Below are 27336 nucleotides of genomic sequence, written 5' to 3' on the forward strand. Positions count from 1 at the left end.
GTACCATTGCCAGAACTCCTAAAATACTGCAGCTGTTTAACAAGCATAGATGGAGTTAAGCCTTGGATCTAAAGAATAGCAGGCAACAATGTATGACTCCTACTTATTTGAAATTCACTGGATTAAAAAAAAAAAAAAACATTTTAAATGAATATCATACTTATCTGAAATTCACTGGATAAAAAAAATACATTTTAAATGAATATCATATTTTTAGTCTTCACTTTTAATAAGAGACATTCAAATACTTCTGTACTGAAACTCCTCCTTAGATGCCAGATAATCACTGTGCACACAGATTCCTTTGTGAATAGTGCTAAGGTCTTTTTTAAGCATCACCCAAAGGTCTTTCATTTATAAAATGTAAAAGTCCTTCCAAATTTGCAACTTTAAACATAGCAAAAATTCATTGCACAAGTAAATGATCAGGGAAAAGAAACAGTTTAAGGATCAAAAAGGATATTTTAAATATAAATGAATTCATACTCAGCCTCTTAGATTAGTAAGAGGCTATTTACACTATGGTTTACTACCCGCATTCATCTGCAATATTAAGTGCTCATTTCTTTAAAAGGGTTAATTGTACACACTACCTAATAACTGATATTATTTACAAGGGATTTTCCCTTTCTATGAAAGATAAATTTCCCCCCCATTTTCAAATAGGGACTATTAATTTATTCCCCATGTTAACATTGGCCTTATCTTCACATGTTTGATTGCAACGGCATTAGAAAATTGCTTTTAAATTAAGTGATGGAATTTTGAGACAGTTTCCTTGATTTAAAAAAAGAGGCCTAATTTAATAGAAAAAGATAACATTTTGTGTAAGTGATACCACTGATGGATAATGAAATAACCATATCATTACAGGCTACAATTCACTGACTTTTTCAGAACACTTCAACAGAGCCAAAAATATACAATGCGTAAACAAACAGCTAAGAACATTTAACTTCATACTAAGAGAAGAATTTACATACTTGAGCCAGTAAAATGTCCACTCGCCAAAGAAGTTGGTCCATTTTTCCCACTGCTCACAGGAGGTGAAAACATCTAAAAGAAACAAAGAAATATTACAGTTGAAAAGAAGACATTTGTGCCTCAGAGTTCATCGAAGATCTTTTATACTCTTACCAAATAACTTAAAAATTTATTCTAAGGGTTTATTTAGTAAAATACATCACCATCCAACTTAAAACTAATACAGGCAGAACATTACAAATCCTCCCTCGCCCCCAATTACCACTCTGTTCTTTTTCCTCAGATTGATTAGATTGCCAAGCAGTACTACTACTTTTGAACAAACACAGTTCTCATAATGTTATCAAGACTCAGGTTGGAGGGCAGCAATCTCTCTAGAAAAACACTAGTTTTACAAAGGAGAAGAAAAAAGTTGTTTGCTTTATATTGAAAACCTTGGCCATAAACGTGGCAATGTCCATTTCCATCCCGTATAGGTTTTGCCTGTCATATGTGAACCCAAATAAAAATAAAAGTGCCACCTGCACTAAATTCTCATTTCGTCTCTAACATGAGAGCAATTTGAAGCAAGACTCTCTCTCTCTCTCTCTCTCTCTCCCACTCTCACTCTCTCTCTTTCACTCCCTCTCTCTCCAACATTTATTTCGACCCTAATTGGTTTCCCTCTTCTTCCACGTATCTAGTGGATAATGCACACCTTCCCTGAGTCAGAGCCTGCAAAAAGCAAAGGAACGAATGGAGAAAGTGCAGCAAGCAGAAAGGGGGCTGCAAAGCTGCCTAGGGCTACGTTTCCTGGCAAAACTTCCGAAAGCCATTTCTCCAAAAGAAGGTCTAGAAGAGCAGCAGCCAGCAGCCAGCAGCAGCAGCAGCAGCAGCAGCAGCAGGAAAGAGCCCCACTTAAAAGGCGGTTTGGATTTTATTTGTGTGTTTTATGGATTCTTTTTATTTTGCTTTACAAATGCATCTTACACCAAACTCATCTGGCATTAAAAATGAATTAATTCCCCTGACATGTTTGGGACTTGGTTTGGGAAAGGGAAGCCAACGGATGGAGAAGGACCATGTACAGCCGTAAAACTCCACAAGTGTGTAAGTTCCGCTTTGTGCTGATCTCACGACTATGAAATTTACAAAAATAGTCCAAAGGGTCTAAAGAATGTATGCTCAGCATATACATACGAGTGTCCAGAATCCCAGGAAAACATGTAACTAGGAAGACTACAGGTCCCAGTAAGCCAAAGCATCATCAGTTTAAAACTTTAAAGAGACAACTGGGTCTTCTATTTTCTATTTACAGAAAATTATAAATAAAACGAGGAGTAGTGCGCAAAGTATCAGCACTCTCAGTGTTCAGAGATGACCAAGTTTTGGGGGTGATTTGCAGTTTTGGGGTGTCTGTTTTTCCTTTCGACTGGGGTGAGATAATATTTGGGGGAATCGGTGGGTAGGGAATTCAAGGCAAGTAACTAGACTCTGAAAAAAAGCCTGAATCTTCCATCACACCCAAAATTTATAGTTAAAAACTTGTCAAAAAAACCTTCATATTTACCAAGGATTTAGCCAATTAAAAATCATTCATTACTACTGGTTTCTAGCTGAAGTGTTTGGGTGTTTTGTTTTGTTTTTTTCACAGCTGTTGTTAGTTTCCACCGTTCTTTCTTACCGCACTGAAATCCAGTAAATCACTCAGCTCTTTGTCCGTCCCTAAGGCAGCCATTCGCTGTTGGTGATGCATTTTAGCAAAATCACACAAACCTAGAAACATGGAAATAACCGCAATCAGAAAATCCAGTCCCAATCCTTGGAGAAAACACAATCGGATTTTTGGAGACTGGGGGGTTGGGGGTGGGGATGTGGGGGCGGGTGGGATTAAGGTGGAAAGGAGGGAGGGATGGGAGAGTTGTTGTTGGGTTTTGTTTTGTTTTGTTTTGTTTAAGATGGAACAGGCAGCAATAGCAAAAAAAAAAGAAAAAAAAAAGCGATATTGTATTTCCAAAGAGACGATCAAACTGGTAACATCCACTATAAAACCAAATCCGGGAAGGAAAAAAAAAAAAAGCCGCTCTTCAGCGCATCGTTTTATGCAACAGGAGGTAGAGCGAGAAATGAATGGATCACAGAGAAAAGAGAAACTACTGAGAACGATCCGGTCTCAACTTTCCCCCCACCCTCCACCCCACCCCCCTCCACACACTCGCGCACACACACGCACACGCACTCACACACACACCACTCCCCTCTGCATTTCAAAGTAGCTATAAAGAAATTAAAGATGAGCGTCTCTGGAGTGAAAACACGTCCAAAGGGGGAGGGGTGACAGGGTCGGCGGGGGTGGGGGGGCGAGCAGAGTGGAGGGTCGGGTCCTGCAATTGTCCAGCACCCTAATTTGTGAAAGAAAGGGTTGTAAAAATTAAAGTCAGGCCCTTGGCAAAGTCATCGGTCCCTCCAAGTGGGCATCGCTGGGGAGGGGGGTGGGGGGGTTAGAGATGAGGGGGAGGGAAGAGGCGCGGGAGGGGAAGGGGTGTCTCTTCTGGGAGCGCCGAGAGCCGGGAGCCTGCGGCGCGGGAGGCGCGGAGCCGCGTGCGGGGCCGCCGAGCCCGAACCCCGCGCCGCCCGGCGCATCAGCCCCGCCGAGCCCCGCCGGCGCCGGTACCTACCGCCCGAGCGCGAGAAGGGGCTCTCCGTGCAGCGCCGGCGCCGAGGCGGCGTTCATGTCTAACCACTGCCTCCACCGCCTCCTCCTGCTCCCGCTCCCGCTCCTGCTCCTTCCCCGCCGCCGCCGCCGCCGCCGCCGCCACTACAGATCCGCAGACACACAGCCAAGATCCCTGACTCTTAACACCAACTCTCTTCTCCGGGGAGGGGAGGGGACGGAGGGAAGGGGGGAGGGGGAAACACGCCGAGCGCACGGAATTGCAAGTTCAGCAAAGAAATGGGTGGGGGGGCGCGGCGGGGAGACGCGGCCCGCTGCGGGTCGGGCAGGCTGGGATGCACCCCCCCGCCAAGAAAAAAAAAAAAATCTCAACACCTCCCCCGCCTCGCAGAAAATTACAAACGAAAATTCATCGAGCACCTCATTTTTCCTCAGATCGTCAGTTACAATCTGAAGCCTCTACAGTTCAGTTTTTGCCCGTTTTATCCATCGGAGGCACTTTGAAATTTATTCGAGTTTACATCCCCTCACTTCTTTCTCTTACTCTCGTTCCCTCTCACTCACACATCAACACACGGCAAAGCAAGTTTATACTAGGCTGCAAATACACGTGATGCAAAAAGACTTTGCCAAGAGGAACAATATTTTTCTTTTCCGTATATAAACCAAGCCACATTTTGCTGGGGAGATTCTCGTTTCGGTAGTTTAGCGTGGGGGGCGAACCCTGAATTGCATACTTTCTTTCCCCTCCCTTTTAAGTCACAGAATAGCATAACTGCAAACTTCGCAAGAAAAAAAAAAAAAAAAAGGCAATTCTGGAGGGTGGATGTTGTTTTGTTTTTACACTTGAGTTCCTAGGCACGCTAAGTCCCCGTTCGCCAGCACTATTAAGTTTTTAATTCAACATTTACCATTATAGGGCCTGCATGCTCTTAAAACATACTTTTTCACATCACTTTTTAAGATAAAAATTAAGCTTCATAATTCTATAGTTTCGTAATAACAAGCGTCTTTTATCCAGTAAATGCAACATACGCTATTTTAACGTGTGTTAAAAAAACATTCTACAAACCCTGGTATTGCTACATGTGCGAGTACATACACAAAATGCATGCACACACTTTTTCCCATTGGCAATTATTTAATAGGTTGCTTCTTTTGTTTTAATAAAACATTGGGATCGACATTTTAAAAATTAAATTCAATTACAAACAGTTTACTCTGACAGCAAATTGTAACGTTACCTTAAATGGCCACAAATATGCTCACAATATTCCAAGGAAAGAGACTTTTTAAAAAAGACAGAAAAATCTTCTGCAAGTACTTAGTATCTCATATGTGTATCCCCCAAAAAAGTATTTTAACTGGTACTCAGTCCTGCTGCAGGGATATCCACAGAGTACAAGATTATGCACCTGGCTCTGGTTTTTGCATTTTCCACCATAGAACTGCAACAAAATTCCCTCCCCCAAAAAAGAAATCATTAAAAAAAAAAATCCAACAACTTTTTCTTACTGTATATAAAAAAAAAAATCAACACAGAATAGTTATAATTTTTCCTCAAACAAATCTTGGGTTTTTTTTTTCTTCTCCTCTTATAAAGTCTTAAACTTGTTCCAAGTTTAGAGGTGTCCCATCATCATCCTCCTCCTCATCATCATCATCACCATTGACTCCCCCGTGGAGTCACATTGATAATAATAGGTTTCCCTGAAAGATACATTGTAATCCATTCACATCCGGGCACTGCGGGCTTATAAAGAGAAGGCGCTGCGGCCGCGGCTGCTCCTCCAGACAATGACTGAGGAGGGGCGGGGCGGGAGAGAGCGACCATAGAGTGGTAAACACAGCGCCTAGAGAGGCCGCCAAGATGGCGGCGCGCGCCGGCCACGCCTCCTCCGGGAGCTGAGGCGGGTGGCGGGGTGCGGGCGGCCGTCGCGCGTGGGGCGGCACTGCAAGGGTTCTGAAGGCTGGGGTCGTTCGCAGGCCCGGTTATCCCGCGAGTTTTCTCGGGTCCTCTTTCGTTGGCTGTCCCTGCTCTTTGACACAAAAATGTAGTTTCCGAACACTTTCACGGATTAAACCACACTGGCTTCCGCAGAGGAGTCAGCTCCTCCTGCTCAACCTGAGGGAAGCTCGGGAGAGGCCGCGCCGGCCTCACCCACAGCAAGCCCGAGCCCGGGCTGTCCCGTAGGGTGGGGCCGGTTCTCTCAGCGAGGATTGGGCAGTGTCAGCAAAGGCCGCTGAGCCAAGCTGTTGCTCCCGGCCTGGAGGAAGGATGTGGGTCTTCTCTTCCTCCTTCACCTCCCCCTCCATCCCCACCCATCTTTTTATAGGCCCCTGGAAGTGTGAGAACTAAGTCCAGAAAGTCTTCACTTTGAGAAGACCTTCATATATTGCTTTGTAGACTCAAACCGCGTTCGTACCATAAGCCACGACTGACTCAACTTCCTGTTCTGGACAAGCAGTTATCCTCTCTAGCCTGTTTTCTGGTCTGTGAAAGGCGTATAACAGTGCCCACTTTGAGAATTTTGTACGAGGTGATGGTAAAGACCAAGCCACAACTAAAGAAATACTCTTTGCATCTCTAATTCCTCGCCAAACCAGTTGATACCTCTAACCTAGCCAACAAGATTTTAAGTGGAGATTTCCCCATTCCGAAAGAAAAGTTTTTAGTTCTCCTGACAGAGGAGAGGGCGTAATAACGATGCTAGGTAACACAGATAGTGTGTTTACTATGTGCCAAACACCGTCCAAGAATTTCATAAATACTGGCCTTTTTAAGTCTGAGAATGAACCGAAGGAGTCTGTTACTAACCTACCTTACCTACAGGGAGGCGGAGGTACGACCTCATCTCCATTTTCTGACACAACTTTGTGGCAGACGTAGAGTTCAAATGAATTTCTAAGGTCTTTTGTTTATATGCAAGTTTTTAGAAAAATGGAATTAGGGCATTTAAAGGCTGTTTTCTATTCATGTACACATTGTGAATATTCCTCTCTTCAATCCCCATTCCATGTTCTCATTTTAAAATAATATTTTACATTTAGACACTACCTTGTGCGTTATCACAAGCATTCTCCCCAATTCTACTGAGATGATGTAATAAGATCACAAACGTTGGTTGAGGAGCAATGTCTTTTGCCATAAAAATGCAGAGGTTAGATTAGATAATCCCATAAAATCTCTTCTAACTTTTAGGTTTTTAAGATTTCCCCTCCTCCTGAATTCCAAGGGCAGTTAATGATCTATCCAGAAATCAGTGATAGTGTCAGGTTTGAGATCAAAAGGCACCCAATTTCTACTCTAGTACTTTTTTTTTTTTTTCTTTGAGCCTACGGTCAGAAAACCCTGTAACCACCCTTCCTTTATTTTATTTTATTTTTATTTTTACACTTAGTATTTTAAATTAAGGGACAAATGTGGGTGTTTTGCCTTTTTTTTTTTTTTTTTTCCTGAACTGTCATACAGATATACTTTGGAAGACTGGAGGCAGCTTAGAAAAGGAGACTCAAGAGGAAACTTAGATAAAAAAAGGACATGTAGTAGATATGATTTGCAGTACTTGCTCCATCTACATACATCTTTGCCTAGGAACCTGTCCATAAATCCTAATTAGAGGGATGTCTTAGTCAGCTAGGACTGCTATAACAAAATACCATGGACTGGATGACTTAAACAGCAGACATTTAATTTTCACAGTTCTGGAGGGTGGGAAGTCTGAGATCAGGCATCAGCATGGTTGCATTCTGGTGAGGTCTCTCTTCCTAGCTTGCAGATGGCAGTCCTCTCACTGTATTCTCACATGGGAAAGAGAAAGAGATCTCTGGTCTCTCTTCCTGTTCCTAAAAGAATACTAATCCCATTATGGGTGCCCCACCCTTGTGGCCTCATCTAAACCTAACTACCTCCCAAAGGCCCCACATCCTAATACCATCACATTGGGAATCAGGGTTTCAACATACAAATTTTGGGGGGAAACACAAATATGCAGACCATAACAAGGTAGAACTTGATGTGGGTGTCACGTGACTCCTTCCCACCCCAGCAGCACCAGCACCAGCGGATCAGACCATGGGAGCAAAAAGAGGAAGAGGCTGACAGTCGTCTATGGTGAGTGATGGATTGGACATGTCTTGGAGTCAGCTGGCCAGAGCTGGTGCCAAGAAGCCAAACCATGTGAGAGCCATGATTATAGGGAAACAAGAACCATGAGTAAGCAGAGGAAACTGTTCTTCAGATAACAGAGAAAGGTTTTGAGAGTGCCAAGAAAAGCAGACAAACAAGTCCTAGGACAAAATGCCTAGAGACATTTTCTCTATTACTATGAGGACCACATTGCCTCCTGTCCATGAGACAGCTAATTCTTGCAATGTTCCCCTTCCCCAACTGAGCTAACCTGAGTACTCTTCTGAAACTTACAATTAAAGAGTTTAACTAGAAAAAAATTGGCTTTAAATTTCAGCATTGTCAAAACCGTCATTAACATTCAAAAGAAAATAAAGTAGTGACTATTGTTCTAGTTGAGATCCCATCTAATTCATTGTGCCCCTATAAAGTCAGGGTGGTGTATACAAGTGTCATTCCTTTTTCTATCCCTTTGTGCCCTTGGGCAAGTTTCACATCTCATCAGATGTAAAAATATATATATATATATATATATATATATATATATATATATATATATCTACCTGTCTTAAATACCTTACATGACTGATCAATACCAAATGAGATAGTACAGATTAAAGTGCTTCAAAAATGTCAAATTCCTATCAAATGTAAGGTATCATTACTGCATGAACTGAGTTGATACCTAAAGATAGCACTTCTTTCGCAGGCGTATGAAAGGAGTGGCAAATATTGCTACTCCATGAATTCAAAGAAAAGAACAGATGTTGAAGGGCTCCAGGACCAGAGCTTTTGACATGCTCAAAGCTCAAGTGGGATGGCTTGTCCAAGGTCATGTCCCTAATAAGTTGACAGAGCCAGTAATAGACCTCCAGTAACTGAATGTCAATCCAGAATGCTGTACCACTCTCCTTCAAATTCTATCCAGTTTGTTCTCCCCCAATCCTGCCTATGATATAAGAAACAAGCAAACAAAACCACAAACAACCAAACAAGAAATATCAGCTGTCTGATCCTCTAAGAAAAGTCATCCCAAAATTCAGCCAATAGTTTTCCAGCAACTATCTTGGGTCAGCAGCTAGTATCTCAGGACCTGAGGCAAAAATGCAGGCAAAAAAAATCAGAATGGTATAAATGTCAAGGGCAGTCTTGATTGAATGGCTAAATCACAGTGAGCAAGATACAGCCTGTGAAAGATGTGTGGAAAAGGGAGGGCTTTCCAGCATATTTTCAGGTTTGTTATATCAGATGGGCATAACTGTCCAGGACCTCAATCTGGAGCCCCATTCATATAGCAAGGCTGAGTCAGAAAGGTAGCTGGCAGGATAGAAGGGGGTTGAGATGGGGGGCGGGGCCCCAGCCAGTTTGTGTGAAAGAAGTTCAGGGCTTTATGATCCAGATACAATCCTACAAAACCCAGGGCCTTTGCATTCCTGATTCTTTCCATGGCTGTTCACAAGGCTGGTTCCATGTCATCCTTTGGTCTTGGCTTAAATATCACCTCCTAGAGGCCTTCCTAACGGTTTTGTCTAAAGTAAGCACCCCATTTCATTATTCTCTGCCACACCGTCAGCTTTCCATCCTCAGTGGCACCTTTCCTAATGGGATCCTTTTGTTAATGCATTTCTTTTTATACCACCTCCCCCCCCCGCCCCGGTTAGACTGTATACTCCATGATGCACAAACTGTACAAATCTTGCTCACCCTTACTTTGCCACACCTACCACAGTGCCTGGCACATAGTACATATTCAATAACTTAAATAAATGAATGAAGAACCTGTCTTTTATCTTGAAGATGAACACTGTGTGCTGAAGGGTGCAACTTCTATACCTTTTCAAATTATTTTCTCTTAAGGTTTCATTTCAGTTTGTATTCATGTTGCTGGTGAATATTCAGTATGATTTGCAACAGGCCACTGTCCCCCTGTCACTTAATCCTAGACCCTAAAGATAGAACCAGGATAACTGCCTTAATTTACCAAACCGAGGACAGCCTGTTCATTAATATGAATACAATACAAGATGCTGTCATTGTATTGCTTCACTATCATAACATTTTAACATTTTATGGAGGAGAAGACTGAGGCTTGGAGATACAGCAGATTGCCCAAGGTCACACAGCCACACATGGCAGAGTTGAGATTTAAACACAGATAGACCATGCTTCTGCTTACAGCTCAGTGACATGAGCCATGGCCCTAGGTCATGGCCAACTGCAGGGACGATCTGCATTTGGCTGATCTTTAACTTTAAATTTGCAGCACACACAAGGGAGGACAAGACCATCAGGTTAAGACAAAATACTCTACCCAACAATTTCATTTCTTCTCTGGAACTCTATTCCTGCCCTAGTCTCCCAATCTGCAAGTCCTTCAAAAAATGATAAAGCTCTTAAAATAGAACACTAAGACTGTAACAGAGAAAACAGTTTTATGATTAGGAGGGTCTTTCTAAAAGGCTGACACTAAATCTTTTGAATCTTGCTTAAATTAACATAACTTCATGGACACTAAGAATGAAAGATTGCCAAAGGTTTATTTTTATTCTTTGCCTTCCCCAAACCCCAAAAACATCTCAAAGTAGGAAAAATCAAAATTCTGCTTTGCTAGGATTATAATTCAATTCACTGTCTTCCCTCTACACCTTGTACCTTTTTTTCCTCCTGGTTCCCACTGTGCACAATTATTGGTTTATTATGTTCTCTGTTTTCAGTACATGTTTCCTTAATAAAGTTGAGGAGCTGGTCTTTGTATCCCAAAGTCCACATACACTGCCTAACACATAAGTGATTGTTTATGGAACTGAATTATTCTTCCAAGAATATCTCCCAAAATTAAATGATAAAGTTGTATACAACAGATTGATATTTAAGATAATAAAACTTTCTTACCAGACATAGGCACATAGAGAACAGAATTTAGATTTTGTCTACTTTTAGATGTTTGAGGGGTTTGGGAAAAGGAAAGGGGAAAAAAAACCTTTGACAATCTTTCATTCTTAGTGTCCACAGAGTTGAGCAGAAGCATGGTCTATCTGTGTTTACATTTCAGTTCTGCCATGTGCAGCTGTGTGACCTTGAGCAATTTGCAGTACCTACCATCCTCAGTCTTCTCATCCATAAAATGGCTATAAATGATCTGTCATGCAATTATTGTGTTGGATTAAAGCTAGTAATATTAGCAAAAGCCCTAAGCCCAATGCTCATCCAATCATTGTAACCTAGCAATTAAGATATATATGCTTTAGTGTCACATTTTTCAAATTGTGAATCTCAACTCTTTAATGGTTATGAAACTGGCTTAGATCAACTTTTTGTTTGTGTGTTTGAAGTAAAATAGAATAACACAGAAAATACCAACATGCATTGTACAAATTAAGACTAGTGTTGTTCTACAAGATCTTGTTTCAGTTGTATAATATACAGTATGCCTACTAGGTTGTCATCAATAACGTTTAAAGCCACCACTCAAGTGGATGGGCCTCCTTGCTTTGCTAGGAAGGGTATTCATGAAGCATATTCTGGGATCATAATGAAGAGAAAAGAAAGCTAACAGCCTTCTCATTTTAATTCTTCCCAAACTGCTCTATATTTCAAACCCAAAAGCCACCTTCCCCTCCCACGAAGACAAGGAGAGGGTTTTAAAAAGTAGAAAGTTCAAAAAGAGTAAACAAAGAACAAAAGGAATTTTGGAAAACAGAGAACATTTCACCTATTCCAAAGTGCAGTAAAAACGATTTAGCTTAATATGTCTAACCTGGCTTTTAAAATCTTCCGGAAGCTGCTCTCCCGTCCCACCCCCCACCTAACCGCTCCAGATGTATCTCCATCTCATTCCCTAAAGGAAGTCTCTAGTCACCCAATCAAAGTGCATAAGACATGCAGCAGTTTGTCTATGAAAAGTGCCAGGCAAGGAGTGGTGGGGAATTCAAGATGAAAAAACGTGGCCCTTAACCTCCCAGCATTCTCATGCTAGTGGGTAGGCCAGACACACATAAATCGCCAGGACTCCTGACAAGCCAAGCTATGAAGAGGTAAAATCATACCATGAGACTATAACACAATGAGTAATTGTTATCAGCTGGAGAGATCTACGAAGGCTTCTTACAAGAGATAAGATTAGAGGTGCATCTGGAAAGAAAAGTAGTAGTCCCATGAAGGGACTAAAGTTTTAACTCTGGCAAGGCCAGAGAGTAAGGATCCTGTTAGGGTTTGTGAGCAGAATGGCTGTCCTAAAATTAGTTAAAACTCAGTTGGCAAATTTGAACCCACTGGCCTTTATTCATGACGCATGGAAGGAACCATTAGGGTCATGCATGTGGCAGCAGTGATCAGATATGCCTGAGAAGAACATTCTGGAAGAAATATGAAGGGTGAATAGACACTGCAGGCAGAGACCAGTCAGAAAGCTACTGCAGCTCTCTCACCCAGTGCTTCTGAGATTCTGAAGTAGGACTGTGGCTATTGCCGTGGAAACTAACAAATCACTCAAGAGATGCTATGTATAGGTTAGTAGAAACACTATTGGGGTTACAAAGCAATAGAAAAATCAATTCAAATGGGCTTAAACAATAAAGGGTTTGCAAATCTAAAAAACATTTAAAGCCATCAATTAAGGCCCCACTTTTATTTCTATCTTCTTCTCTCAGCTCAGCTTAACTTTATATGTCAGGCTAACTCCCTGTTTCCAAGATGGCTACCAGCAAAAACGGAAGTGATTAGCTGTCCTGTTGGCCTCCAGCAGGAGAAAGTTGCTGGTTCCCTCTGAACCTTGACACTAAAGTCTCAGCTGAGCTCGCACTGGACCATTTTAGGAACACACTGGCCTTTGAACCAAACTACGTCATTACTGGTTTATGTTCATCCCTAAGTAGTTGCGTGGCTGAGGCTCAAACCAATGAAGGCACCCTTGGAGCTGAGGTGAAGACCATCCTAACCAACACCCAAGGCTTTGAAACTGGGGTGAAGGGAAGACGGATGCCAGAGGCAAGCACAAGGCTTGCCAAGCTTTCTGGGCATCTGTGGCTCTGCACATTTGCTCTCCTCTGATCTCTTGCTTGCTCCAACTTTCCTCTTGCAGTTCCCTCGAACTATTTCTACGTTTCCATCAAATCCAGCTCAACTCTCACCTCCCCTCTGACATCAGCTCTGACTTCCTGACCTTCCTCTTTCACTCCCTCCTCTGAACTAAATAACTTACTTCAAACAAAAACCTTTTTTTTTTTACAAATTGCAGTACAAAATACATGCAGTAAAAAGTAAAATCTTAACCACACAGCTTAATAAATTTGTGTGTGTTTGTGTGTGTATCAGTGTAACCACTACCCAGATCAAGATATAGAACATTTCTAGCAGCCCAGAAGGCTCCATCCTCTGTAGTTAATACCTGTGCTCTTTGATTTCTATTGTACTTAATTAGTTTTACCTGTCTTTGAACTTGGAATCATCTTGCACATATTCATGTGCATCTGGCTTCTTTCACTCATCACATGTCTGTGAGATTCATCTGTGTGGTTGCCTGTAAAAGAAGGCGATTCTTTTTTATTGCTGTATGGTATTCCATTGTAGGAATATACAATAATTTATCTACTCAATCCTCCCCAAAATTTAGGTTTTCCAAATTTTGGCTAGTCTGAGTACAGCTGCTTTATTCTGTATGTGTATTTTGGTGGATATAATGCACTTATTTTTCTTGGATATGAATCTAGGATATACCTACTATATGCCTAGAATTGCTGGGCCACAGATAGGCACCTTTTAGATTTGGTAGATACTGCCAAAGGGGTGTTACTAATTTGCTCTCACACCAGCAATATATGAGATAAACTCATTTGCTTTTAATATAAACTATTGTAATTTATATATTTAGACATTGCTCCTGGCTTCTCAATTAGACTTAAACCTTTAAAGGGAAGAGACTGTCCTAGAGGTCTTCATTGTTCCAACGCTTAATCTTGTGTTCTGCACAGAAATGGAGATTTTTGGCAATTTTCAACAAACCTCTAGCTAAGACTTGCATAAATTATATTTATTATTATTTTATTAATCAATAACCAATAATTTTATAATTAATAATAATGTCACTTCTGTATATATAATAGTCCTGCTTCTGGATATATATATATGAAAGAATAGAAAACAGGATCTCAAAGAGATATTACGTATGCATATTCACTTTAGCATTATGCACAATAGCTCAGAGGTGGAAGCGATCTAAATGTCCATAAATGGATGAATGGATAAAGAAAATGTAGTACATATGTACGTTCAGCCTTAAAAAAGAGTGAAATCCTGTCACATGCTACAACATGAATGAACCTTAAAGACATTATTCAAAGTGAAATAAGCCAGTCAGAAAAGGACAAATACTTATATAACCCACTTATATAGGTATATAAAGTAGTCAGACTCTTAGAAACAGAAAATAGAGTCATGGTTGCCAGGGACAAGAGGAGTGGGGAGTTTCAGTTTCGCAAGATGAAAAAGTTTTTGAGACCTGTTGTATAACAACATGCCTATGGTTAACACTACTATACATTTAAAAATAGTTCAGATGGTAAATTTTGTGCCATATTTTTTTACCTAATAAAAAGTAATTTTTCTTTTTAATTTCAGAATTTTAGAAGTTTATTATTTTAATATAGTTTATAGAAGCTTATTATTTTAATATAGTATACTTATTTGTACACTATAACACATATGTATATTCACAATAAGCTAAACAATATAGTCATTATTTCTCTCAAGTTAATTTTTACCAGCAAATTTTGGACATCCAAATTTTACCGATGTGATTCTTCAAGCTATTTTTAGTCAGCAACAAATTTTATTATATGCTGTTTTAGCCATTTACAAATTGCATTAGATTGTATAGTTCTACTAATAGAGGTTGATACAGATTAATTTTTGTATTTGTTTCTTATCTAATTCTCAAGAAACTTTTGAGCAGTTTTCTTCTGGTATTCGAGGATTGCACTATTTACAAATTCTACTCTCATCTCTTCCATATTTTAGTTGCTTCTGTGGCTGCTTTTTCTTCCCAAGTATTGTTTGCATAATCCACTGATGAATTTTCGAGTTAAAGCTTACATCCCACATCCCCTTGCATGGGATAATTTGGGCTTTGACAAAGTTGTTCATTCAGGTGTTCTCACTGATTGCACTCTTCACCTGTGCAGGAAACCTAGGATTCTGCTGATTCCCAGAATGGTTTTATTACAAGCGCTTCACAAACTTTCGTGAGCATCCCAGTAATCGGGAGGGCTTGTTAAAACTCATACTCCTGAGACCCAATCCCAGTAGCTGTGATTCAGCAAATCTAAGAAGGGACAGGGACCCAAGCCATGGTGTGGTGGAGCCACTTGCTCTGGCTCATGTGCACATGCTTCCCAACTCCATGTTGGGTGATGACACATAGATAGTTTGAAATTGGCCAACGGGAGCATTTATACCAGTGAAATCAGCAAATGCGAAAAATCAGGACTTCCCTTCAGAAAGACAGACGTTAAACATTTACCAGCACACCCCTGGATGTATGACTGTCAGCACCCAACTGATGCTGATGTTTGTCCTGGGACCATAGTTTGAGTTACATGAACATAGGCTCACACAACACACACATGCAAAGACAGGTGCAGATTTTTGAACCAATATGAAATAGTTGCACCTATTCCACAGTGCTAGAGTTTCATATGCATGGTACGGTCGAACTATTTCTTGGAGTCAAAATGTCCTGTTCTACCTACCCGAGGGTACTTCAAAAAGTTCATGAAAAAATTCATATTATCTTTTAATTCTATTTTCCCATGAATTTTTTTGAAGAAACTGCATGTATCTTTGCATCAATCTGTTCATCTGTCTCTGAGTGATACATCTACACTTATCTACATTTGCACCATTTATATTGATAAATCCAGTACGTATCACTTCCCCAATGTGATGGTTAATTTTAGGTGTCAACTTGACCAGATTAAGGATTGCCTAGAAACCTGGTAAAGCATTATTTTTGGGTGTGTCTGTGAGGATGTTTCCAGAAGGGATTAGCATGTGAGCCTGAGTGGACTGGGTGGGAAAGATCTGCCCTCAATATGAGCAGGCACCAGCCAATCCACTGGAGGCCCAGAGACAACAAAAACAGAGAAAAAGGCAGATCTCTATCCTCTGGAGCTGGGATATACTCTTCTCTCGTGTCCATGGAGATCAGAACTTGAGACTCTTCAGCCTTTGGGTTCCAGGACTTCCACCAGAGGCGCCCCAGCACTCAGGCCTTTGGCCTTGGACTGAGAATCACACCATCAGATTCCCTGGTTCTGAGGCTTGAAGACTTGGACCGAACCATGCTACCAGCATCCAGTTTGTAGATGGCCTATCGTGGGAGTTCTCGGCCTTCACTTGAGCCAACGGCCCTAAAAAATCCGCTCTCACATATTTATATACATATCATATACATACATATATATGTATCCTATTGATTCTGTCACTCTGGAGAATCCTAACTAATACAGACAGTTTGTCTTCACACTCTGGGTATGTACTCAGTTCAAGGGATCGGTTTTGCTTTCAGAACTCAGGAAGAGAAAGAACTGACAGCCTAATCCATTCCTGCTGGGATTTCTGTGACTGCCCCTGTGTCAACTATTGACAGCTGGTCCTGTGCAATCTGATGATGTCATCCACAGCCACAATGATGTTCTTGCTGGTAGGATCCCTGCAGAGATCACAGACTTGCCCCACACATGGACCCCAATATTATCTGCTTTTATCCACACTCATATGTTCACACTCACACGTGTGACCTCTGGGCCAAGGAAGCTGGTCCAAATGGGATTCCCACCTCAGCTTCACCTGGACCAGAACTGGCCATCTCCATGGACTCCTAGACCAGGGTATCCAGACCTTGCCACCAGCCAGGATCTTCTTCCCTCTGGGAACATTCCTCTTTGGGAACATTGGAGTATATTCTTGCCGACAGGCCTCAGACATGATCGTTAACACAGCTGAGAGGTTCTAATCATGTTACTCTGAGAAAGAAAAGAGCCAGAAAGATCTCTGTCTTCCCAGGGTGCTCATTGAACCGGTACCATCTGCCCGCCTCTTCCGAGGTGACCACCTCTGCATACCAAGGGCTCCTAAGAGAAGTAACCTTAGGTGGAGTTTAAAGGGTCCTTCTACACCCTTCTCCTGGGGCCAACTGGTCTCCTGATCTTACATTTCATTACTGAGATAAGTAAAAGAATCTGCTTCAAAGTGACCTGTGTTCACCTATTCCTGAGCCAGGAAGTGATTATTAATTTCTCTCACTGTAAAAAAAAAAAAAAACTGCAAGTTTTTCCTCGCCATGCAACCTAACTTAGTCATTAGGGATTTTTAAAATATAAATGGGCCAGTGTAATAATTATTACTCTGTCTGGGTATGATAAGGGCTACTGCAAGGCTAAGGCTGCTGTCGTGTATCCTCCTCACAGCACCAATTGTCTAGCTCTTAATCCTGTTCGTGACGCCAATTGTAAAGCTAGGCGACCACGCTAGTTGTCTCTTTTACCTGCTCGTAATCCTGCACCGACTTGGCTGATGATTGAGCTAGGCCTGGGTCTGGAGCTCCCAGACCCCTCAAGCCCATTCACAGACTGGGTCACAAACCCTTCACATGCCAGGCTGGGTCACCAGACCCCTCCACGCCAGGCTGGGTCGTCAGACCCCTCCACGCCAGCTGGGTCACCAGATCCCTTCACGCAGGTCTATGAACTAGGTAACCGGCTGCCCAGTCCTTGGAAGCTGCAGGTCTAGGAAGGCATGGCAGCTTGTGGCGGTGGCCACCCAAGGCACTAAAATGCCACAAGGTGGTGGCACCACACAGGTGCACTAACTCCACCCACACACAACCTGCTCACAAGGAATGCTGCACCACCCCCAACCTGCCCCAAAGTGAGGGGGTCTGATTAAATTATCCTGTTTTCCCAACATACTGTAATTTTTTTTTTAACCTTTTCTTTCACTTAACAGGGCAGCATGCCGCATTTTCACATCACAATACAGATTTGCCAGTTTCATGTTAATGTCTGCAAAGTATAGAAAATATATAGCCCTATCACACTTATGATGGGCATATTTAAAAATACATTCGGTTCTTAGGACCACCTTGGATGGTAAGTGCTATATATACTCCCATTGTACAGTTGAGGAAACTGAGGTACAGAGAAATTAAGTAACTTGCTCAAGAGCATAAAATTAGTATGTCTCCAGAGACAGGATGAAAACCCAGACTGTCTGGCTCTAGTATCCATGCTCTAACTCTACTGTCGTGGCTATGTGATGCTTGTACCACAGCTTTTTAGCCATTCCTTTGCTAATCTTGTTCCAATTTTTAATCTTTGTTGGCATCTCCCACTGACTAGCACATTGTTGGATGCCTCTCCTGCCTCACAATGATATGTATTTAGGGAATTAAAAATAACTGTTACAGTAACTTATGTCAAAATTAAAGTAATTATTAGATAGTTAACTCCCCTTTAAAAATGTTTCATATTCCAAATCTCAATAAAAATGACTTTTGGCTAATCAGCAGCTTTGGCAAATCCATATTACATCCATGGGCCATTACCATCGATAATTGAGAATGCACACGTGTAAATCAATCATTTATTCCTGCCTCCCTCCTATCTTGCATGGTTCTAGATGCTGTCTATCTCAGTCTAAGAAGTGGGAAACACAGTAACATTTATCACCCTTTGTAGTCCAGAAAATTGTAATTGCAGATACAACAGAGTTGGATAAAGTTGGAAAGTGGGAAGGGTGTAATTATGGTAAAAGGTTTTCCAGAGGGCCGAGCCTGTGGCGCACTCGGGAGGGTGCGGCGCTGGGAGCGCGGCGACGCTCCCAGCGGCCGCGGGTTCGGATCCTATATAGGAATGGCCGGTGCACTCACTGGCTGAGTGCCGGTCACGAAAAAGAAAAAAAAAAAAAAAAGAAAAGAAAAAGAAAAGGTTTTCCGGAGTTACTAGCCATAATTTTATATTACGGCAACATTTCATTGTCTACTAAAGGCAAAATTTCTATCCCTTCCCCATAGTACTGGAAAAAGAGAAGCAAAAATGAACATAATATAAAATGTAATAGGAATAATAGAAAAAATAGTGGATTCAAAGTCATAAAGCTACTTCAGATCTTACCAACTTCCAGATCCTAGACCATCCTTTCTTAACCTTGGCATCATTGACATTTTGGGCTGGGTAATTCTTTGATGTGAAAGGCTCATTTGTCCATTGTAATATGTTTTTTTTTTTTTTTTTTTTTTTTGGTCAGCAGTAAGGGGATCACAACCCTTGGCTTGGTGTCACTCCCACCGTGCTCAGCCAGTGAGCGCACCGGCCATTCCTTTATAGGATCCGGCAGGAGCGCTGTTGCGCTCCGAAGCGCTGTACTCTCCCTAGTGCGCCACGGGGCCGGCCCAATTGTAATATGTTTAGCAGCATCTTTGACCTCTACCCACCAAATGTCAGTAGTCTCTATCTGCGCGCCCTCCTGCCCCACATTGTGACAACCCAAAATGTCGCCAGATGCTGCCAAATGTCCCCCGGGGAGCAAGGTCACTCTGGTTGAGAAAAACTGCTCTAGAAAAACCTCTGAACTTCTGGGACCCACAGTGTCTTCATCTATAAAAATGAGGATCATTTTATTTGCTTTATGAACTTGTTCTAAGTTATATTCATACCACCACTATAAATTATGAATTGTTACTTAAGTTAGGTATTATTCTTATTTATTGGGCTCATGCTATTTTTGAGAGTGCTACATATGATCTGAAATATACAATTATCAAGCCCTGAATATATTTCTGTGCATATTTCTAAGAGGGACTATTAAAATAGTTATACAGATGGAACACGCAGGGACTAACTATTCACTATCACCGTAAACTAATAGTTAACATTGCTCCATTTCATAACCACAGGCTGCGTCCCTGCTGCAGGTTAACCCATTTAGAAAAGAACTGCTGTTAGTCCTAAGGGGAAACAGGTACGTAGAATGTGTTGTAGAATAGATACTCACCATCCCTACGACTAGGAAAAAACATCACAAAGAGCAAGTCTTCTTGTCAAGAGGCCAGAAGATCATCTTCATCTGCAAAGCACAACATGGGAAATAATTCCTCCTGAGGATAAAGCCATTTCTTTGAGCCCTGGGTCAAAGAGCTGCATGGTCTTCTTGCAGTGCTCCTCATTCAGAACCTTGAATCGCAGTGACATGCTCACATATCGATGTCACGTCATTGAAGCTCCCTACTAGACCTAAAGTATCCAAAGAGTTGACTCCTTGTGTGATGCATCCTGTGGCCATCAGTAGTCCATACGAGGGTACTTCAAAAAACTTCATGGAAAAATAGGATGAAAAGATAACATGAAAATTTTGAAGTACTCTTGTAGTACACACTCCTTGCACAGAACAGATACTGGGCACATTTATATTGAATGATTGGATAATTATTATTTTTCTATGTCTTAATTTTCTAAAAAGCAATAGATACAAAGATTCTGCACATAAATATTGAGGGAAGGTTTTAATTCTGCCACCTCATCTATTTGTTTCAAGCAGATTCTTCCTTTTTTCTCCCACACTCCTCCCCCCCCCCCCCCCCCGAATTCTTGGAGAAATAGCTCTGATATGTGTCAAGGTCACATACTGGAAAGCTGTCAGTGGGGGTGGGCAAGTTTTGTTCCTTTCCACATCTTCCTCTTTTTTCTTCCCCTGGGTAAGATGGGCCTTGCTGTGTCTTCTGTTGGAAAGTTAATGATGGTTAAGACAGGCCCAGGGAGTGCTGAGGCCTCCTTAGAACTGGCTCTGGTTCAGGTAATAAGAGCAAGGATAAAGAGACTCTTTGCTTTGAGAGCATTGCCCACCCAATCTCAGCAGGGTAAAAGAAGGCAGGGGTTCAGGAAGGTGAGCAGGGGAAGGGGCAGGATGTGACCTTCTTGGGAAAGGGGACAAGGGAAACCCCAGAATCTCAAGTAACCAATAGATGAAAAACCAACTTCTAAAAAGGACAGGCAGCTACCTCAGTTATAGGGAGCCCCACAAATTTTATGACCTGTGACAGCAAAGTGGGATTATAAGAGGGTTGGTAGTCATTATAGTGGCAACCATTTAGGGACAGCCTGCCACATGCTGAGAATCTTCCAGCAGAAGCCAGGGGCATGGGAAGAAGTAGAAATGGTGATCTTTGGTAAAATTACTAACGACAGGTCATTGAGGAGGTAAATTGGCATAAGGGTTGAGGACCCATCTTGGAAAAAAAAAAGTGAGATTTTAGCCCTTTTCCCTTTGTAGGTTATTAGAAGCTTTCAGATGCACGATCATGGTCCCCATAAGGGAAGTTGAGATTGCAGGAAAGGGCACCCTGAGTCCCAAAGGAGCATTCATTTTGAGAAAAGGAGGACACAAGGCTGGTAACCCTGACACCATAGCATGATCTGGGGGTTGGTTGGGAAGACGGTGGGTGCTGGTATTAGCACAGCGTGCAGCCTAGGCTGCAAATTCATCATACCCAATTGCCCTGGCACAGTGGCACGTTCTAGGGAAATGACTGAGCCTATGAGTGTGAACTGAAAGAGCTGTAATTTTGGAGCCTAAGTTTGGGGCACCACTGTGGCCTGTAAAGGAACATCGTCCATCAAGGGCATTGTACAGATGAAAAATTCTACCTGATGGTGTGAGCAGAGTTTTCAATGGTTGACACTGTGTGGAAAGGCAGAAATAATGCCAGTGGACTGATTAGACTCTCTGGTTCTCTCTTCTAGATTTGGGAGATGAACTGGCTCTTTAGATTGAGTGAACTCCTGGAATGCATATTTTGGGGAAGGACACAAGCCAGATTTTTGTGAAAGTAACGATCTAGCTCTGTAAATGAGCAATGTTTTTATCTGTGGAATTATTTTGTCGATTCAAAGTTTGGGGAATAAAGGTAAAATTTTCATTCCAAACAACAGATAATATCTATAACTTAAGCAGGGTAAATATTTTTTCTTGGCAAAAATAAAAATCTAGACTAGAAATAAATCAATAATCAGACTTGATCCTAATTAAAATCAAATCTGTTCAATCATGCTTGCTGTTCTGGTGGATAGATGACAACTTGAAAAGCTAGAGAATATTTATGTACTGTAACAATTATGTCAAAGTAATTCCTAATGTTCATTCAGTAACATTGTTTGCATATACTCCTATTGCTAGGAAAGTGCTAGCTAATTTATTTTTTCCACATCAAAATTGAGTAACTTGATATAATTATATTTTCCTCTCTAGAAATGTTGGTGGGGTCTGGTCTGCATATCTCAGAGGGAAGGGGATTGAGAACAGTGGGTGACATTATGAGCCATATGCTCAGAAGTACCTACAGCACGGCAGGCACAATGGGCAGAGGTGAGTGTGTTTGTGACAAATCTCTATGTTGTTGGGGGATGGAATGCATTCTAAGTTCATATTTTATTCATTTTCCAAGTATTGTATTTTCTCATATGCTTTTCTAAAAACAAAACAAACAAACAAAAAATCAAGACCATAGGCACACTGGAATTTATTCTCAACTTCCAGGGAAACCCATAAACCAATGGAAATATTTTTGATTATCTTACATGTCAGTGTCTGACAGAACATCTGATAAAAACATGTTGTTCTTGAAGGTCAGTTGGTCAAATGATCTATTGAATTTGATGCAGAATTTTACAACAAATTTTCCAACAAATTATAAGAAAAATATTGTGTGTAAGTGTCAGTGGGGATTTCTCCCAACTTACAAGGCCAGTGGATTGCAAAAGTGACTGTTTCTACTGCTAACCCTGCCTCAGGCTGCCTTTCTTCAGCAAATTTAGTCCCCGAAGAAACCTGCCAAAAAATCGACAGGATGAAGCTCAAGAGATACTATTTCCTAAGGGGCTAAGCAAAGATTTTGGAATTAAGCCCCTTGAGTCCCAATCCTAGGGACTCAAAGAATTTTACAGGCCACTGTTCACAAGTTTCAATTTCTAGTTTTTAAAAATCAGAACAACTGTGTCATCTCACAATCTCAGCACCCAGTTAATAATGAAAAGGTTGTTGCTGATATCAAATAATATCATTCTAAAGAAAAAAAAAGTAAAATGGAGAAAATGCTATCATTTTATCAATAATAACAATCATAAGGATTTAAAATGTGCTAATTCAATTTAATGAACTCAAGGAAAGAAAATGCCAAAATTTTTCAGGTGTGGGTGAACAGCAGCACAGAACGTATGATGCCATATTCAGAGGTGTAGGCTGTGTATATGCTACAGTTACATTTTCAGTGGACAAATGCTATTTCCCTGCTCAGCTTTTCATTCAAGTGGTGACTCCTAACACCTGTGAACAAATGTGCTTAGCCCTGCTAATGCTGATAAAAACTACAAATCTGTCTCCTTCACTGTTGATCTGCAAATGAAAGTTGAGAGCTGCACACTTTGTCTCACTGTACCCTTAATGGAAAATCAGCAGGGCTGTTAGCAAAATTTCCTAGACCACAGAAAGATAATGTTAATTCAAGCACTTTAGGAAAAATTCTCAAAACCCATTTTCTTCTCCTTGATAACATTATAGAAAATTTTGATATACTGATATTTTGAGGAGTTAAGGCCTATGGCTTACTAGCAATGCAATTTATTAGATAGTCACGTTACAGAGCCAACCATCTTAAACTCTCATTCCCAATAGTTTTAAAGATTTATAATGCAGGGAGAAAATTAGACCCGTCTAGCATCTTGCCACGATGTTTTCACAATATGGAGTTTTAGTTATTGCAGGTCAAAGTGCTACCTTGGACATAAACGGACCTTGAGTATGTTTTGGAGGAAGACATCAAGTTAAGCACTCTCCTCCGTTCTTATTAGTCTGTTTGAGCCATTTAAAGAAGAAAAGAGATGAGCACATTTATTTTTCCTTCCACAAAATTCTGCTTTCTGACTTGTCTCAAGATGTGCATATTTTTATAGAGCATATCAGGCAAAGGAAAGCATGATGCTAAGGGCTGTGACAATAATGACGACTTAAGACATTGTCCCGCCTTCAAAAAAGGTGTTATCCTTTAGAATATAAACTCTGGAGGGCTGGAGTCTAACTGATCCATTGAGAGCCTATAATACACCCTCAACAAGTAGTTGTATAATCAATGTATAAACGGTGGGGTGGAGTGAAGGGTAGGAGATGTGGACATTGATGTATACAAATGCCAGTGACTAAATCAAAGAGGTGGGTGCTAGGAACTAAATGTTTGTATCTCCCCCAAATTCATTTGCTGAAGCCTAATCCCCAATGCGATTTCATTTGGAGATGGAGCATTTGTGAGGTAATGAGGTCGTGAGGGTGAATGGGAATTAATACCCTTATAAAAAGATGAGGAGACACGGGATCTTTCCCTCTGTTCTCTGCCATTGGAAGATACAGTAAGACTGTCATCTGCAAACTAGGAAGTGGGGTGGGCTTTCCCCAGACTCCGGATCTGCCAGCACCTTGTTTTGGACTTCCCAGCCTACAGCATGTGAGAAATAAACGATGGCTGTTTAAGTCATCTAGTCTATGGTAATTTGTTATAGCAGCCCAAACTAAGATAGTTGGAGAGTGCTGTGCTAAGTAGGGACTAACTATGCCCATGGGCAACCTTGTATTCTAAATGAAGCCATTGCTGCTGGGAAAACCCATACTCAATATTGAAGAGAAGTTGGAGACATCTAGAGGCAAGTTTTTCATGATAGTCCTTGAGGCAATAGTCTAGGAGTGTCCTGCACCACACACATATGGAGAACTTGTTTTCTGAATGGAATTTGCTGGGACCTGATGGATTCAGAGAGGTGTAATGAAGAGAGACGCTCTGCCCTTCAGGAGTTTTCAGGCTTTGAGTGAAGGTGAGGCAGGCTCAGAACTGCTGAAATGAATGTAGCTGTGAGTGGTACAGAGGAATGTTATAACCGTGAGCCCCAGAGCTGTAGTAGAAATGTTAAGAGAGTCTGAACTTTAAAACATGAACAGAAAAAGGCAGGAGTAACGTGCCATGAACATGTCATAAACCCGAGGACAGAGATTATGCATGAATATGCCTCACTCCTTCTGTTCTAGCCACTCCGGCCTCTTTGCTTTATCTCCAGCATATCAGGCATCCTTCCCCAGGGCCTTCACACTTGCTGTTTACTCTGCTTGGAGCACTTTCTGCCCAGACATCTGTAGGGCTTACTCCCTTACTTCTATCAGGTCTTTCTGCTAATGTCACCTTCCCAGGGAGGATTCCCTAATTGCTCTGATGTGACAACTTCCATGCTCCTTATTTGCTTTCTTTTTCTTGGTAACACTTGTTACCATCTGTAGTACTGTATAATTTATTTACATTTGCAGTCTCCCAGCTAAAAATACAAGCTTCAAGAAGGCACTATTTTTGTCTGTTTCTTCACCTAGTATCACCTAAACAATGCCTAGTCTATAACAGGCACTGGCTAAATATTTTTGGAATGAATTAATGGAATTTGTACCAAGGAATGTACATTATACAGGTGTATATGCCAAATACTGACAAATATAAAAACCTTTCACACCTTCGACAACATGCAGACAAATACACGGATGTAGGGATCAGGGAGAAATATCTATTTACCTGGCATGTTTCCATGCAGAGGAACTTCTGCTAGGGTAACCCACCTTTCTCCCCATGCCTCACTCCTGCAGGCTTATTTGGTTAGAGTTTGGTTGACAGTACTGAGCATGCTCAGTGCCTTGTTGGATTTTCTTTTCTTTGGTGGATGTCACAGAGTGTTGGCACATTTGTCTGCTCATTCATGCACTCAGCTCGGAGTAGACCTTCACTTCCAGCTCTATTGGTGACTGGGTAGGTGTCTCTCTCATTCAGGGATGAAGTATTAGGGAGATTTCTGGATTTCTAATCTATATCCACATTCTCTCACCATCTTGTCTGACTCCTAGGTCTGTTTTTCCATGGATTCAAAGTCCAGAAAGTGATAAAAGGGATACTATATGTTGACTCTTTAACAGCTTCAACAGGAAGATATAGATCAAGATGAAAAGATTACTCCTAGAGAAGTGGTTAACATGACAGCATTAGACATTGCAGGGGGAAAAGTCTGGGAGAGCGCAATCTTAATGCAGGATTTGGCTCTGCCTGTTCTTACATTTTTTGTGCTGTGCACTTTCAACAGTATTTTACATGAGCTAGATTTACATAAATGATGAACACTGAGCACTACCTACCAAGGTGTGGGACACAGCAATTCAGCCAGTTCAATGGGTATGCAAGCATCTACCTGCTGTATAGTGAAGACTTAGCTAGCATGGTGGGCCCAAGAAAAGCTTCTAAGATTCATTGACACTCACAACAAATTTCAAACAGTGTGATAGAGTTCTAACTGACTGAGAAATAAGAACAATACAGAGATCAATATGGTGCACAGGAGTCTGGCATGAGGCAAAGGCTTTGGGGAAGTCAAGATCTTAATCCACAGAGTCAAAAACCGCAGCTGTTGCTCCAAATCTTGCCTTACTAATAGTTACAGAGATAAGGCCTTGATTGGGCCCAGACAACTGTGGGTTGGTTTCATCTTACATGACTGCCACAAATGGCCTTAGGAATTTGATGAATCAAAACACTAGCATCATACCCCAGAGCATTCTTACATCCGAAGTCACAAGAACTGCCTTGACTTATAAAGTTGATCTTAAAAGAGTTGGGATCAGATATTTTCCACCACCCTGCTATGAGTTCACGATCAACTACACTCTTTTTTCTTCCCAATCACCATCTCCTACCATGCTAGGCCCATTTTTCTTCAAGCATCACCATAGGTTCTTACAGTGGTAGCCCACCTAGGGCCTTCCATCCAGTTACAGAACTGAAGCTATCTAGTACCATGATTAAAACTTAAGTTCATTTTTTTCTGAAATTGTCACAATGGAAGTCATAGCATTGCTTTTCCCACTAGTATTTAAATCAGTTCTGTCCAATAGAAATACAATGCAAGACAAATGTGTAATTAAAAATTTTCTAGGAGCCATATTAAAAAAGTAAAAATAAGCAAGTGAAATTCCAAAATATTATAATTTCAACATGTAATCTTATAACAAATCATCAATAGGATACTTCCATCTTTACCAATTGGCTGTAGCTCACACTAACACCACATCTCAATTCAGATGAGCCACATTTCAGGTGCCCTATATGACACATGGCTAGTGGCTACAGCATCGGACAGTGCAGACTGAGATGTTACTTGACATTTCTGGGAAGATAGGGAATTGGGAGTGATGTGGCTCTTGAATTTAGGGAGCCTCTTAGGGCTGTAGGAGAAGAGGGTGAGAAAGCAGGAATGAAAATGTTTGAGGACCTCCGTAATGAATCAGGTTTTCATTCGTCCGCTTTTCTTTCATTTGCTTCTGCAATGTTTGCTGACAAAGGTTATCTGACATTGGGCAGGGTAATGACCTTGAGCCTCTGTTTCATCATATATTATTATTACAATAATATAATAACATAACAGTATGATAAAAATAATATCCACCTTCTGGA

General features: G+C 41.2%; 1 protein-coding gene across 3 annotated transcripts in view; it reads right to left on the bottom strand.

Moving 5' to 3' along the window:
* TCF4 (transcription factor 4) overlaps positions 1-4924 on the bottom strand; it is a 341982-nt gene extending 337058 nt beyond the window's left edge. For 2 of the 3 annotated variants that reach the window (XM_063076472.1, XM_063076470.1), the window contains exons 1-3: positions 3642-3733; positions 2648-2739; positions 984-1056 (exon numbers count right to left, since the gene is read on the bottom strand). In XM_063076472.1, coding sequence (XP_062932542.1) covers positions 984-1056; positions 2648-2719 — 145 coding nt within the window. In that variant the 5' untranslated portion in view covers positions 2720-2739; positions 3642-3733. Of the gene's footprint in view, positions 1-983; positions 1057-2647; positions 2740-3641; positions 3734-4881 lie in introns of those variants that run through there. The other variant, XM_063076471.1, reaches the window with a different exon arrangement.
* Between the last annotated feature and the right edge of the window lie 22412 nt (positions 4925-27336).

The sequence above is a fragment of the Cynocephalus volans genome, chromosome 13 (assembly GCF_027409185.1).
Source record: "Cynocephalus volans isolate mCynVol1 chromosome 13, mCynVol1.pri, whole genome shotgun sequence".
Classification (NCBI taxonomy): domain Eukaryota; kingdom Metazoa; phylum Chordata; class Mammalia; order Dermoptera; family Cynocephalidae; genus Cynocephalus; species Cynocephalus volans.